This window comes from Gobius niger (assembly GCF_951799975.1).
Source record: "Gobius niger genome assembly, chromosome: 18".
Lineage (NCBI taxonomy): Eukaryota > Metazoa > Chordata > Actinopteri > Gobiiformes > Gobiidae > Gobius > Gobius niger.
The window spans coordinates 29,366,931-29,382,995 of NC_136869.1; the positions used below are offsets into that span (position 1 = coordinate 29,366,931).

General features: G+C 42.5%; 1 protein-coding gene and 1 long non-coding RNA gene across 2 annotated transcripts; both read left to right on the forward strand.

Moving 5' to 3' along the window:
- The first annotated feature begins 1,548 nt into the window (after nt 1-1,548).
- Nucleotides 1,549-7,430, forward strand: LOC306978154 (tartrate-resistant acid phosphatase type 5-like). The gene is made up of 6 exons (XM_079576645.1): nt 1,549-1,682; nt 2,035-2,222; nt 4,237-4,364; nt 4,715-4,906; nt 6,465-6,612; nt 7,069-7,430. Exons 1-6 carry the CDS (start codon nt 1,616-1,618, stop codon nt 7,309-7,311), a joined length of 966 nt encoding a protein of 321 aa, XP_079432771.1. The 5' UTR covers nt 1,549-1,615; the 3' UTR covers nt 7,312-7,430.
- Nucleotides 7,431-13,903: 6,473 nt separating this feature from the next.
- On the forward strand, nt 13,904-14,789 carry LOC306977638. The gene is made up of 3 exons (XR_013793852.1): nt 13,904-13,959; nt 14,331-14,735; nt 14,766-14,789. It is a non-coding gene; the product is annotated as an uncharacterized lncRNA (long non-coding RNA).
- Nucleotides 14,790-16,065: the final 1,276 nt, after the last annotated feature.

The window sequence follows — 16,065 nt, forward strand, 5'->3', positions numbered from 1 at the left end:
AAAACACTGCTACAGGCACACTTTCTAACAAATACTAATATTGAATGGATGTGATCTTGCAGCTGGTTGAACCTCCAGAAAAAGACGGGTCTTACTGAGAAGTAACGGTGTGCTCCAAGCGACTGGTCACTGGTTTACATGTTGTAATTACCACTTGGAGCGGCGTTCCAAGGCAGAGTTCAGATATGTGATGAAGACGGAGAGTCGCAGCTAGTGGTAAAACTTTACTCTTGGTCACAGCCTTCAATATAACATGTCTGGTGTGGAGAAGCATTCCTAAAACGTTCTCTCGTATCGTACTAGCTAGCTGTTGTAGCATTAGCCATTTTGTTTCCATATGACTTTATTCAGCTGGAACGCTCTGTGGGAAGAATACTAGTGACCAGTCGCCTGGAACACACCATGAGAGGTCTGCCTGTGACTGCACCGGGATGACAGCTCGTGTCTGAAAGGACCAGCAAAGTTAATTTCAGCGTTTTATATATTGATCATGAAGTTTTGTTTGAAATGTATGACCATTGCTTTGTTTCTTAGAAAGATCTGTCCTGCGTTTAACTCGACATAGTTAAACCCACACTGGCCTACATGTGTAAAATGTTGATATTTGGCCTAAAGGGGCATTTAATTAAAAGCTATTCTGTAAAATACTCTTGTTTTACATGTATGTAATTTTATTGTATGGAATAGGGATTGTATGAAGTGCAATGGCCACATGACAGTCTTCCTCAATAGAACCATGTCTTAGTTTTTAAATCGTGCTCTTCTAATCAGACTGAAAATAAAAGAATCGTTTGAATAAAGAACTGACTGATGGTCTTTTTATTTCCACAAATGTACTGTCATGGTTATACAGTGCATCTGGAACCATTTTCCACATTTTGACATGCTACAACTCTTCTGTTTTCAGAATCAATCTTTTTTTATTGCCATTGCCTGTAAAAAGGTTAAAATAGATTTAAAAGAAGTCAAATATAAGACGACAAAAATGTCATAGAAGAACAGTGGGATTGGATTTGCATATTGTCTAGGTGTAAAAGTGATGTATAGTGATAAAGTAAAATATAGTGATAGTGATAAAGTAATATACAGTGATAGTGAGAGCAGTGGATCCAAGTGTGGACATACCACATAGTGCAATAGTCTGACTGCAGTGGGGAAAAAACTGTTCAAAAGTTTAAAAAAACTTGCTAAAATTCCTAATTTCTATTTTTTTGTTTTTACAGCATAGTGACATACATTCATACAATAAAATGCATTTTCAATTGTAAAGTGATTTTTTTTTTTTTTTTAAATATGAATAAACAAATCACATGTACACAAGTATTCATTCCCTTTGCTCTGACACTCAAACCTGAGCTCTGCAGTGTCCTGTTTCCACTCATCATTGGCTATTGAGATGTTTCTACAGCTTGCCTGGAGCCACAGCGCCTTTAGGAGCTGAGAGCTGAAGCCAGTGACGTCTGACTGAAAGAGGAAGTGCCCAAGTCCTGCACCTTCCCCTGTGCTGAGAGCTCACTGACTTCTGTCACTGCGTACTACTGCGTACTACTGCGACTACTATTACTGCCGCAACTCTCAGTACAGCTACAGCAGGGTACTCTGAAGGCTCGGCGTCATGAGGAGGTGCTGTCTGCTCATGGTCCTGACTTGCCTCTGCTTTCTGGGACACGCTGACCCACCAGGTAACTGAACACACAGGACTGTTGCTGCTTGCCTTAGCGTGACCCCGTGTGGTTATGAAGGGCTGATCACATGACACTAACGGCAGTAAATGCAGTGTTATCTGAAGTGCCTGAGCAGGTTCACCAGTGAGTCAGAGTGCGTGGACGTGTTGGATCACTGCTCACATACCACTTAACTGACAATCATTTCAATTCAGGTTTTTCTTGGAGCAAGTAGAATGCTGAGAATAAAATAAACAGAAAAAACACTAAAAGCTGCACAGACAAGTTCCAAACTGGCTTTCTTTTATATTTTATGCCACTTCATTCATTTTTGAATATGCTGATATTAGCGTGTGATGTGATCTCTCAGAGCTGAGGTTTGCAGTGCTGGCAGACTGGGGCGGCCTCCCCCTCCCCCCGTACCACACACTGCACCAGGCGGCTGTGGCTGCAGAGCTGCAGCGGCTGAGCCAGGGCCCGGGACTGGACTTTATCCTCAGCCTGGGGGACCATTTCTACTTCAACGGGGTACGAGACGTGGAGGACCCCCGCTTCAAGGTCAGTCACTCTGCTCTCAGTAACATGGAATCATTCTGTAACCTTTCATTTGCTCAAATATGATCCCAAGCTCATGTTGGGAACCACTGGTTTAGATCAATGTTCCAGAAACATTTAACAGCCACGTCAGATCAATAACTGGGCACTTACTAAAGGTTTTTAGAATCTTCAGTAAGTGCCCCACTACAAGAGGTCCTTACTGCATCTGATGTATTAAGTCCTTTGCAATCAGGATTTGGAAAGCAGCATAGCACTACAACAGGTTCTACATGACATCATGAATCTATGGATAAAAAGCAACATTGTGCCGCCCTCTTTGTTGAGCTCTCGAAAGCTCACAGTGAATCACTCGGTACTAAGCAAAAACTACAGAATATTGGATTGTCAAACCACATGGTTTGAAAATCATCTGACAAATAGGACACAATGTGTAAAGGTCCAACAGAAAAATCAAGTCCTTTTATATCATGGAGCTTTATTACAAACATAAGATTGGTGACTCATCACTGCGTCCTCCTCCTGCTCTCAGGACCTCCTCCTGCTCTCAGGACCTCCTCCTGCTCTCAGGACCTCCTCCTGCTCTCAGGACCTCCTCCTGCTCTCAGGACCTCCTCCTGCTCTCAGGACCTCCTCCTGCTCTCAGGACCTCCTGCTCTCAGGACCTTCTCCTGCTCTCAGGACCTTCTCCTGCTCTCAGGACCTCCTCCTGCTCTCAGGACCTCCTCCTGCTCTCTGTGCCCAGAGGGCAAACAGACCTGGGTAAAAAGGCCTTTAGATTTGATGCTCCACACTCTTGGAACGAGCTACATACTTTGAAATGACGTACGTGCACACTTCCCTAATGTTACGCCGTGGTCACTTCTTTCCCTCAGGGTTAAATACAGTGAGGCTTATAGACACGAAGCCACGAGAAATGCACTTTAATCGGCTCATGAAGAGAAAAGTTTTACTGCAGCGGGAAGGGAAAGCCATACTTTGATTACTTAAAGTTGATCCATTTTGCCTCGTCAGAGCAGCAATCCAAATGGCGGCTAGCTAAAGCTTGGAGCCTTTGTTTGACTGTTTCCAATGCTTCAGGTATGGGCATCTAATGGACTCTGGTGAGGAACCTCCAGAGGTCCCTATGCTAAAGGAAGCATGCAGGCTCCTTTTCCTACCTCACCGACAGGAATGGGTTAGGACGAGTGCTTCTTATCAGTTTGCTCAGCCCTCGTTTGGCCAGGTAGCGTCTGGGTCGGTATGTCATTCATTTCATTAGGTGTGTTTAAGATGAGCTGCAGGCGGCTGAAGGCGAGCGCTGCATGCTGGTCAGATTCGTGTCCAAGATGGCACCGCCTTGGCGAGCGAAGTTGCTTTTCTCCGCCTCACTCGGCTGACTGAACTACAAAGGCCAAAGGGATTATGGGAAATGAAGTGCTGTAAACATGATTGGATCTGAGCTGTGTTTCGATCAGAAACGTGTTGCCCTGACGCTCCGCAGCTCCTGCCTCCTCTTTTCTCATCACCAGATGTACTTTGATCTGCAGAAATGCTTCACAGGCTTCATATCTGACAGAAAGTGCCAGTGTGTTCAACATATGGCCTACATTTAAATAAGCATGAGTTTAGTATTCTAATCCTAAACTGTAAGAGGAGAGTCTATTCTTTTTGCTGTAGTGATGGGGCGTCGCTGCGTGATCTGAGGCTCCTCTCTGTTCTCAGGGCTGAGATGTGTCTGACTTAGAGGCGCCTTTCTCCGCCCTCGTCTGGAATCAAGGCGAGGCGCATTTCATGTTAAACACAACTAATGTCTCATCATTGCATGAGGCAGGCAGGTGCTTGCCTAAGGACCCTCACTGGTAGGTGGTATATTGCTAATTTCCCCAGCGGGAAGTTGAACCCAGACCCTCTGCGTGCAAGTCAGATGACGTACCAGTTGAGCTAGTCAGCTGCTATATGTATATGTATATTTATATTTATATCTGTATCTACTTTCAAAATCCTCCTGCATAAATGTTTCCTTGTGGCTCCACAGCACACATTCGAGTCGGTTTACTATCAACACCCTCTGGTGGATGTACCGTGGTACTTGGTGTCTGGGAACCATGATCACCGAGGGAATGTGTCTGCACAGATACAGTACTCCAGTGTCTCTCACCGATGGTACTGTACACATGCCAGATACTTCAAATACTACTTCAACTACTACACCAAACACATCCATCTTTTCTAATGATTGTGCCAAGTCACGCCAAAGTACTACCAAAACTACTACAAACCAAATACATGAGCCAGCACCTCTGCCATTGACGGTGTTTTAAATGCATCAATGGGTCTTCTGCACCAGGCACCAAATACTTCAAACACGACTTCAGATACATCCACCTCTTCCATTTTGGTTTAGTGAACGCGACTAATCGGAATAAAGTTTTGCCTACTGACTCCGGCTCGTCTTTTGATGAATACCAAAAGAAAAAAACTGTAGCATTATTGTAACTTCCTTGTGTTTGCAGGAACTACCCGAGCCAGTACTACTCGCTGCACTTCCCTGTCCCCGGGTCTAACGTGTCTTTGTGTGTCCTGATGGTGGACACTGTGGTACTCTGTGGGAACACCTGGGACAAAGAGCAGCCTGTGGGGCCAGAGAACCATGAGGAAGCCCAGAAGCATTGGGAGTGGATCCAGACCACCCTCCAGCACACACGGTCAGAATGTTCAAGTGACATTTTAATGTCGTGTAGATAGGCCCAACCAGGGACTGGAGGTGAAAATTAGCACTATCTATACACGCATTTTGCAGCGCATCAGCTACAGGCTTGTTTTGTACCATGTCCCTGTCAAATAAATAAACAGATAAATAATTAAATATATGCACGGTTAGACTGTTGTGACCTGTGTATGTGTGTGACATACGTAGCTTTACTTGTATAGCGCCTTTCACAGACATGGTCACAAAGCACTTTACATGAGGTCATTTTGCATTCACTCCATCCTCAGTTTCCCCTGTGGTAGACTGACAGGAGGCTGTAGCAACTGCACACATTACAGTATACATATACAGTATACGGTCAGACTGTTACAGTGACATACAGTATACGGTCAGACTGTTAGTGACATACAGTATACGGTCAGACTGTTACAGTGACATACAGTATACGGTCAGACTGTTACAGTGACATACAGTATACGGTCAGACTGTTAGTGACATACAGTATACGGTCAGACTGTTACAGTGACATACAGTATACGGTCAGACTGTTACAGTGACATACAGTATACGGTCAGACTGTTAGTGACATACAGTATACGGTCAGACTGTTAGTGACATACAGTATACGGTCAGACTGTTACAGTGACATACAGTATACGGTCAGACTGTTACAGTGACATACAGTATACGGTCAGACTGTTAGTGACATACAGTATACGGTCAGACTGTTAGTGACATATAGTATACGGTCAGACTGTTACAGTGACATACAGTATACGGTCAGACTGTTAGTGACATACAGTATACGGTCAGACTGTTAGTGACATACAGTATACGGTCAGACTGTTACAGTGACATACAGTATACGGTCAGACTGTTACAGTGACATACAGTATACGGTCAGACTGTTACAGTGACATACAGTATACGGTCAGACTGTTACAGTGACATACAGTATACGGTCAGACTGTTACAGTGACATACAGTATACGGTCAGACTGTTACACTGACATACAGTATACGGTCAGACTGTTACAGTGACATACAGTATACGGTCAGACTGTTAGTGACATACAGTATACGGTCAGACTGTTACAGTGACATACAGTATACGGTCAGACTGTTACAGTGACATACAGTATACGGTCAGACTGTTAGTGACATACAGTATACGGTCAGACTGTTAGTGACATACAGTATACGGTCAGACTGTTGGTGACATACAGTATACGGTCAGACTGTTACAGTGACATACAGTATACGGTCAGACTGTTGGTGACATACAGTATACGGTCAGACTGTTACAGTGACATACAGTATACGGTCAGACTGTTAGTGACAGTATACAGTAACAGTAGACTTACTTATTAAGTCTGTATAACCAAATTTGCAGATAATTAATTCAGACATCCAGGGTGAGAGGGAGGGATTGTAAGAGTGATTAAAGGGTTATACTTTTCAACTACCTTCTTTCGATCATTGAAAACAGTAAATCTGTGAGTATGTGGTAAGTTTATGTTTTGGAAACTTTTTTACTGATTGTTCTTTGCCAGGGCGAAGTATGTGCTGGTGGCTGGGCACTACCCGGTGTGGTCCATTGGGCACCACGGCCCCACCTCCTGCCTTCTGGACAGGCTCAGACCTCTACTAGAGAAGTACAGGGTCAGTGCCTATGTTAGCGGACACGACCACAACCTACAGGTACCATATGGATTAAATGAATGAATGAAGAATTTTATTGTCATTATACAAATGTCACTGACTGACTATGGCTGCCATGCTGCATATACAGCATATACAGCATATACAACATATACAACATATACAACATATGCTAATTTATTTTATTCATAGGGACAGTACTTGTAGATGAACACATAAAATATATAAATATGTCTCAAATTTAACTATTTACCAATTTCCATCTATTTAGTTTCACTAATCGTGCATATTCAATATGTTCCCTAAAGCAGGGGTTCCCAAACTTCTCAGGTCGCCCATAATCACTCAATCAGCTACTCTGGACCCCCTTCTGTAAAATGCTTCATTTTCAAGTATTTGGTATTTTTAAATATATGCTTATTCCGTTGACTCCCGTAGCTGGTGTGGAGGTGGGTGGGACTGTTAAGCTGCTGGTAATGCGCCTGTATGTTGCAGTTCATCCGGGACGGGGCCGGCGTTGCGTACGTGGTCAGCGGCAATGGGGCGATCAATGACGTGGACTCCTCCCACCGGAACAGCGTGCCTCAGGAATGGCAGCTCTTCTCCAGCCCTGTCAATCAGACCAAAGGGGGCATGGCCTACTTCCAACTCCGCCCGGACCTCATGACGGTCAGTTACGTGCAGACGGACGGGAAGTGTGTGTACCAGGCTGAGCTGCCCTCTCGCCGCTGGGAATAGGAGCCAGTCCAACACAAGGAACCACCTCAGGGAGCAGCATGTGTGACCGCCGCTGTCATTCTTCACATACACACAAGCACTTTTAACAATTTGATGAAAGGATGATGCTGACAAGGTTGGCTACTTCACACTTACAAACATATGTTTCAACAATAAATATTTGATTTGCTAATGTGGCATTTTGTTGTTTTTGCTTTGCTACATTTCGAGACTTCACCTCACCTAATCTAAATTGGACCTGTTTTGACGGTTTTCATCTTTTTTTGTTTTGTTTTCTGTCTTATGCTACAGGGTTTATAGCAGCAAGTCAAATTTAATGCATAATGCTTGCTAATATTAGTTTAGCAACGTCATTGTTTTAAGCCAAAAATAAAATGTTTTTGCACAATTCTTTTCATGACTTAATTGGACTGTTTTGCTCTCATTTGTCCAATTAGCTGTTGTTGTTTGTTTTTTTCCGTTATTTCAAGTAATTTCAGATAGTCAGTAATATCATCAGCAGCAGAAAATAAACTGAAGTTTATGAATCTATGCTTAATATTTCGTTTTTGGACGGAACAACCAGTGTTTTCACAGTTTCTTTGGATCAGCTTGTTTTTCTTATTTGACAAGGAGTGTTACACTGAATTTATACCTCAAATGCTGCAGGCAGTAAACTGCTCGTTTTGCAGCCGTCTCACAGCATCTTTTCTAGCTCACTTTTCTCACACTGATTCCCACCAGAGCTCTGTCCTGCTTCTACAAAGCTACGAGTAACGCCGAATTTACACCAGGAGCTATTACTGGATGTGACGTACGCGGCGCGTGACACGTGCGCATTTTCGAAAGCGCAAATTTACACATACGGCGTCAGAGCAGCTAAAGCTACGCGTGTGTGTCTCTGCTCTTCCCCAAATCACTTGGGATCATTTTGCCTATAAAATGGGTGTGTAATAACATTTCTCATGATTTATCATACGTTTTGCTAGTCGTGGGACAAGGCCTCGTGGAAGACCCAGGACACGGTGGTGGGACTATGTCTCCGAGCTGGCCTGGTGTCGCCTCGGGGTCCCCCCAGAACAGCTGGAGGAGGTGTGTGTGGACCGGGAAGTTTGGGCATCTCTGCTGAGACTGCTGCCCCCGCGACCCGGCCCCGGATAAAGCGGAAGAAAATGGATGGATTTTGCTAGTCGTACATCGAGCTCCGCTAATTCATGAAGATTTGCATTTTTTTTTTTTTTTTCAGCTTACTTTGCTTAGCTTGTGCATTTATTTATAGAAACAGCACCGAGTAGAAGGCGCACCTTGGCCTTTCTTCTTTTGGTAGAAGAAGTGAGGAGACAGGAGAGACAACAGACCAGGCGACTATGGTACATCCAATAAACCAGCAGCGTCATCAGCAAGGTGACTTCTGCCACCTTGTGGCCGAGCTGAGGCTTGACAGCCAAAGACACCACCAATATTTTAGGACGAGTGCCGAGCAAATGGATCACCTACTCTCCTATATTGGACCAGAAATCTACAGGCAGAGCACCAACTACAGGGCTGCAATTGAGCCAAAACAAAGACTTGCTGTTGCTTTGAGGTAAGCAGGAATACACACAAGCAAACAGGAACATGTTTATTGCAATGTAAAGAATAAACTTTTTTTTTAATGACATCCATTTCAAAAGGTACTTCTGTCAAACTGAAACATAACACATGCATGAGTACACAGAAATGATATCTATATATTTTTTTTATGTTTTACAAATCCTGAAAGGTATTGTGCTCAGTAGCGCCACTTTGCTCCCATCTCTGATCAGACAGCATTTGCATGTATGATTGCCTTTGTTGGGAGTGTGACAGGAAAGGGCTTGATTGAACGTGGATGGGACGTGAGGCGAGAGACGAGGACGCCCTAGGAGATTGTTGAGGGACAGTCTGTCTTCTATCTTCAAAACTTCCTAGACAATGGAGAACGGCCAATTTTGCTTCTCTTCTGGTTTGTCTTTCCATTTGATTAAGAATTGGTACAAGGCTCATGGCAAAGTAATATGATTCATCCAAATCTGTTTCTGGCGGGGCAGTTTTTTGTACAGGCTCTTCTAGAATGGACAGAAGATGTTCTCCTAGAGTTGAATTGGCCTGCTGGGGTCGCTTTTGACTCTTCTTTCCCTGGGTAGTAGTGGTTGCAGTAGTAGTTATTGTCGTAGCAGCAGCAGGACCAGAACGAGACTGCGGCGTGGCAGCTCTGGAGACATCAGTGGATGTTGATGGTGTGGGTGCAGGTGTGCGTGATGCAGATGACAGGTGACTGCTAGGAGATAAGTCCTCTGCCTCCCCCGGTGGTGTGGGGTGCTCATCCTCATCCTGCTCCGGCTCCTGGGTGTTGCTTAGGTTAGATGTAGAACTGTTTAGGATAAAGAAAAAGACTCAAGGATGCAAGAATAAATGATATATAAAACAAACCACACATAGAATGTTTTGAAGTTAGCATTATTCTCTCATCTCTACATCTATGTAATAACTTTATTATATATGTATAGAAATATACAAGTATGTTGTTCAAAATCTAAATTTCAAATTACCTTCTTGTTTGTATAAATGGCAACAGAAAGGACATAATGTCCATGTACTTCCAAACCTTCTGAGATCCTCCTTTTGATCCTCCTTTTTTATTTGAATCCAACTTCTATCTGCAGATCTCGGGTACGAGTATGGGCTCCAAAATGGCCCCGAGCTTTGCATCCCTCTACGTCGGACATCTCGAACAAGAGTTCATCTTCAATCAAGCCTGCAATCCATACCTACTGAACATACATAACTGGAAACGGTACATTGATGACATTTTCTTTGTTTGGAGAGGCACTGCGGAACGACTGAAAGACTTTCACAAGTTTATGAACACTAATGACTATAACCTTAAGTTCACAATGGAATATGATGAATGTAAAATGAACTTCTTAGACATTCTCATCTACAAAGACTCAAACAAACTTGCTTCAAACTTGTACAGAAAAAGCACCGACAGAAACTCTATCTTACACGGTGACTCTTTCCATCCTGTACCTCTAAAAAGAAGCCTACCATTGTCCGTACACTATCAGATACAAGCCGAGGACTTAAGTAAGCGCTTTCAACAAAGACACTATAAAAGTGAATGGATCTCAGCAGCTTAAAATCGTTTCAACACAGTCTCCCAGAAGGAATGCCTCGAACGTACCAACACGAAAAAAACAGAATCCAGATTGAATTGTGTCCTACAATACTCTCCTCTTGCTAAAGACTTTACAAACGTTATCAACAAACATTGGCACATCATCAGATCGGACCCAAACTTGAAAGACTTTGCCCTCTCGCCTCGAGTTGTTTTTAAAAGACCGCCCAACCTGAACAATATGCTTGTGAGGGCAGATTTGCCTCCCCTCACTCAGACTCATTTTCTACAAGACATCCCTCATGGCAACTACAGGTGCGGACATTGCACCCAATGTAACTTTACACTAAAGACTAAGACTTTCATTCATCCAAGAACCGGCAGAACATACAAAACTAGAAATGCAATGGCTGCGCCATTGCGATTGACTGCGGAAATGCGGGAAGCGAATGCAGAAATTGCATAAACTCTTCAAATTGCATAATCAAATTTGCATAAACTGGTAAAATGCATAAAATGTCATGTTGCATAAACTGTATAAACTGCATAAAGTGGTAAAATGCATGAATGGGTTAATTTGCATAAATTGTGTAAATTGCATGAATGCTTTAACATTCATAAATCCTAAATGGCATAAACTCTTAAGTTGCATAAACGCTTTAAAATGCATAAACTGGTTAAATCCCATAAAGTGGTTACTTTGCATAAATTGTTAATATCGCATAAACTTTTTAAATTCCATAAACTGGTCAAACTGTTGAAATGGCCTCAGTGCTTGATTGGCAGAAGCTGCACAAATGGCTGAAAGGCCTGGAGTCTCCCCATTGGCTGGATTCCCCCATACACACTAATGCAAAAATGTCAAACTCCCGTATAAAAAAACTGGAAAACTGCAGAAGGACGATTTTTTCTCAAAACCCACAAGTTGCAGAAGCTGAACATGCACAAAGTGCAGAAATTGCATAAAATGCAGAAAAAAGTGCAGAAAAGCATGGATTTGCGGCAGCCCCATTATAAGTCAATGGGAAAAATCTCCGACATTTTGGCCGATTGCAGAAAAAACGTAAGTTGCAGAAGTCCCAAAAGTAATAGCACCTTTTCCTCAACATGCGGAACGTTTTGATGCATAACTTGCATAAATTGCACAAAGCATGAAGGTGCTGAAAGCTCTAGAAAATCAGGAAAAAGATGGAAGAGGAATAATAACTAGAAATGCAATGGCTGCGCCATTGCGATTGACTGCGGAATTGCGGGAAGCGAATGCAGAAATTGCATAAACTGTTCAAATTGCATAAATTGCTTAATTTGCATAAACTGATTTGCATAAACTGGTAAAATGCATAAAATGTCATGTTGTATAAACTGTATAAACTGCATAAAGTGGTAAAATGCATGAATGGGTTAATTTGCATAAATTACGTAAATTGCATAAACTCTTTAAAATTCATAAATCCTAAATGGCATAAACTTTTAAGTTGCATAAACGCTTTAAAATGCATAAAGTGGTTAATTTGCATAAATAATTAATGTTGCATAAACTTTTATATTCCATAAACTGGTCAAACTGTTGAAATGGCCTCAGTGCTTGATTGGCAGAAGCACAAATGGCTGAAAGTCCTGGAGTCTCCCCATTGGCTGGATTCCCCCATACACACCAATGCAAAAATTTCAAACTCCCGTATAAAAAAACTGGAAAACTGCAGAAGGCCAATTTTTTCTCAAAACCCACAAGTTGCAGAAGCTGAACATGCACAAAGTGCAGAAATTGCATAAAATGCAGAAAAAAGTGCAGAAAAGCATGGATTTGCGGCAGCCCCATTATAAGTCAATGGGAAAAATCTCCGACATTTTGGCCGATTGCGGAAAAACCGTAAGTTGCAGAAGTCCCAAAAGTAATAGCACCCTTCTCCTCAACATGCGGAACATTTTGATGCATAACTTGCATAAATTGCACAAAGCATGAAGGTGCTGAAAGCTCTAGAAAATCGGGAAAAAGATGGAAGAGGAATAATAATAAAGAACATGAAAACCAATAATTGACTGCGGAAGAATTCCGCAGTCAATCAATAAAGAACATGAAAACCAATAATTGACTGCGGAAGAATTCCGCAGTCAATCAATAAAAGGAGTTATCACCTGCAACACCTACAACGTCATCTACATGCTCAAGTGTCCGTGCGGGCTTGCCTACATTGGCAAGACCGCAAGACCCCTCAAAACAAGAATCACGGGACACCGATCGAACATTCGTAACAATGATTCTAGGAGCCCTGTAGCGACACACTTTGCCGAAGCACAACACAATATCAGCACACTCAGGTATGTGGGCATAGAACATGTGAAACTTCCGAACAGAGGCGGTGACATAAACAATCAACTATTAAAAAGGGAGGCCTATTGGATATACACATTGGACACCATGAGTCCCAAAGGCATGAATGAAGAATTTGATCTCAGACCTTTTCTCTGACTCCAGTCTGTTTTTTTCGTTCTAACAAGGTATCAACAGTGTTCATGTTCAGCTTCTCTCTACCCCGGGGTAACTCTGATGTAAATATTAGTAAATGTAAATATATGTATATATGTAAATATGAAATGTATATTTCGTAATATTTTGCACATATACTGGTGCGTATATACATACGTTTTTTACAAATAATCCTGTGGTTGTCACTCGCCATGTTAAAGTAAGCCTACACTCATCTGTCTCTACTGTCCTGCACAAGAACCTGTTTAGTTTGGTTCTCTGTGCGTGGCAACACTGTATGTCATGTCTCTTTGTGAAACTCATATCATGTGACATGTGTCATGTGACAAGGACACATGACCCCTACAATTAAGCTGTGTGCATATATACAGGTGTGTCAGAGCTGATTTTTATTGTCTGAAGAAGGGCTAAGGCCCGAAACGTCACTACCTGGTGAGCATTAAATAAGCTTTGGAGCGACTAAGTTGTGCGGATCTTTTATTTATTTGTTTTTGTGACACATCCTCCTTTTGATCCACTTGGATCATATTTTTTTCTATGCCTTACAAAGGCATCTCTCAGGGTCTTCCAACGTGATTTGCATAGTTCCACTAAAAAAAAGAAAAGAAAAACAGTCAAAATATAAAATAAAAAAAAATTAAAACATACTAAACAACACAGCTGAAAGTTTAAATGTTACTGTTTGTGTTTCCTTCTCAGATTTGTGGCCTCTGGTGACTCCCTACTCATAATGCTTCCAGAGTTCTTACCAAAGCCTACAGAGGACACCTGGAGAGAGATTTCCCTGGACTTCTGGGAAAGATGGAATTTTCCAAACTGCCTGGGGGCTATAGATGGAAAGTACGTCACCATCCATGCACCACCTAGGTCTGGAAGTCTTTTCTTCAATTACAAGAAGACCTCCTCTGTGGTTCTCATGGCTCTTGTAGATGCGCAATACAGATTTCGGGTCGTTCAAGTGGGAGACTATGGGAGGACAAGTGATGGGGGCGTCTATGCAAGATCAGCTCTGGGGAGGGGCATGGAGCAACAAACATTACAAGTGCCATCAGATAAGATAAGATAAGATGAACCTTTATTGATCTCACAAAGGAGAAATTCACTTGTTACAGTCGGCGTTACTTCACAGTCTTATTGCACAGTCTGACAGCAGTGGGGATGAAGGCTTTGCAGTAGCGCTCCGTCCTGCACTGAGGGTGTCTCAGTCTGCCACTGAGAGAGCTGCTCAGCTCTTCTACAGTCCCGTGCAGTGGGTGGGAGGTGTTGTCCATGATGGAGGTGAGCTTGGCTAACACCCTCCTGTCCCTCACCTCCTCCACAGAGTCCAGGACGGAGCTGGCCCTCCTGACCAGCTTGTTCAGTCTGTTCTTGTCCCGCTCTGTGCTGCCCGGGGCCCAGCACACGGCAGCGTAGTGGAGAGCAGATGCCCCATTACCTGGAGCAGCTCACCTGGGAAACATCCCTTTTGTCATTGTGGGGGATGCAGCCTTTCCTCTCAGAACCTATCTGATGAGACCCTATGCTCAACAGAATCTCACAAAGGAGAAGAGGATCTTCAACTACAGACTCTCAAGAGCTAGAATGGTGGTGGAAAGTGCCTTTGGTATTTTGGCCTCAAGATGGAGGATTTTTTACAGGGGAATTAATCTCCATCCTGACAAAGTGGACAACGTGGTAGTGGCAGCCTGTATTCTCCACAATTATCTCCTCACTCCATGTGACAATTAGAGACTACATGATGAGCAACCAAGGAGGATGCAAGGAGTCAGGAATATGGCTGGAAACAGGGCGTCTCAGGATGCTTTGGGTCTGAGGGATGTGTTTTGCCAATAATTTAACTCCGCAGAGGGAAGTGTGGCTTGGCAAGAAAGGATGGTCCCAGATAGCAAAAGGACATTGTTTCAACATTGAAATAGTGCTATGACCTGTGATTGAATAGATGTTGAAAAATGACGTTGAACTGCGATTGAAAGCGCTCGATATGATAGATGTTGAAAACAACTTTGATTTTTGATCTTTCTGACATGGAATCAATGTCATGCAAATAACATTGATTAGGAGTTGAATAGATTCAGAAATTCAAACGTTTTTTAAACATGGATTCAACATTGATTAAACTATTGAAATATGCCTATATTCAACCTTTTTTAAATTATATATAATTTATATATATACATATATATATATATATATATATATATATATATATATATATATATATATATATATAGTATATATATATAAACTGGAGCTACTTACTGGAGCTACTTACTACTACCTGAATCAGCCCATAAACAGCATTCACCGCGGTCATCACGTTGAGTCATTTCCACAGGCATACCCAGTCCAATCTATGAATTTGAGTCATACAATCTACTCTCGCCTGTTTGTGTACATTATGCATCCACATAGTACTCAAAATCACCACTTTATCCAAGTTTACCACGGTATAACATTATGAAACTTTACAGCGCATGCCCCATTTAAATTGTTAGTTTGGTGCCATGACAGCGCCTCCTGTCGTCCAAGACAGATATTACAGCGCAAGTTTACAGCATTTGCAATTTACTAGACAGAGCCCCAAAGTTTTTCAGCCTTTGCTTCCATAAATAAATATAGTTTAACCCACAACCAGAAGATGAAGAATGTACGGTAAATTAAATCAAACAAACAAAAAGCATTTGGAGCAGGAGAGCAGGAGACATGGAGGACGGGCAGGAGACTGAGTTTGTGACCAAATAACACCAGATAAAATGATACACTCATTACTTAATATTCATTTTTCTAAAAGGTGATCTATTGGGGTAGGTTAAAGTATGTAACAGTAATCTCCACAGCAGGGGCGTCGGACTGGGGGGGTAAAGGGTCCTGAGTACCCAGGGCCCAGAGCAGGGTAGGGGCCCTCAATAATGCTGCAAAAAGCGTTATGTATTGTACTTTCTAAGTTTCTTCATAATTGATGCTATAAGAACTGAACAACCGGGCTAAAATACAGTGGCTGCTACACAGAATTTTGCACAAACAATAATGATGGATAATATCTCAGGGCCCTGACACCCCTTTAAAAATGTGCCAAATGGTTCAGCCCACACACCGGTGTTCAGCACCGTGCGCTTCAGCTCAGCAGTGACTTGATGAGGTGGACTCT

Bases quoted from the DNA above. Each gene is read 5' to 3' on its own strand.
- LOC306978154 (XM_079576645.1), top strand. From the start codon at position 1,616: ATGAGGAGGTGCTGTCTGCTCATGGTCCTGACTTGCCTCTGCTTTCTG. The intron at 2,223-4,236 runs GTCAGTCACTCT...GTGGCTCCACAG, and splicing joins TGGAGGACCCCCGCTTCAAG to CACACATTCGAGTCGGTTTA. The intron at 4,365-4,714 runs GTACTGTACACA...TTGTGTTTGCAG, and splicing joins TCCAGTGTCTCTCACCGATG to GAACTACCCGAGCCAGTACT.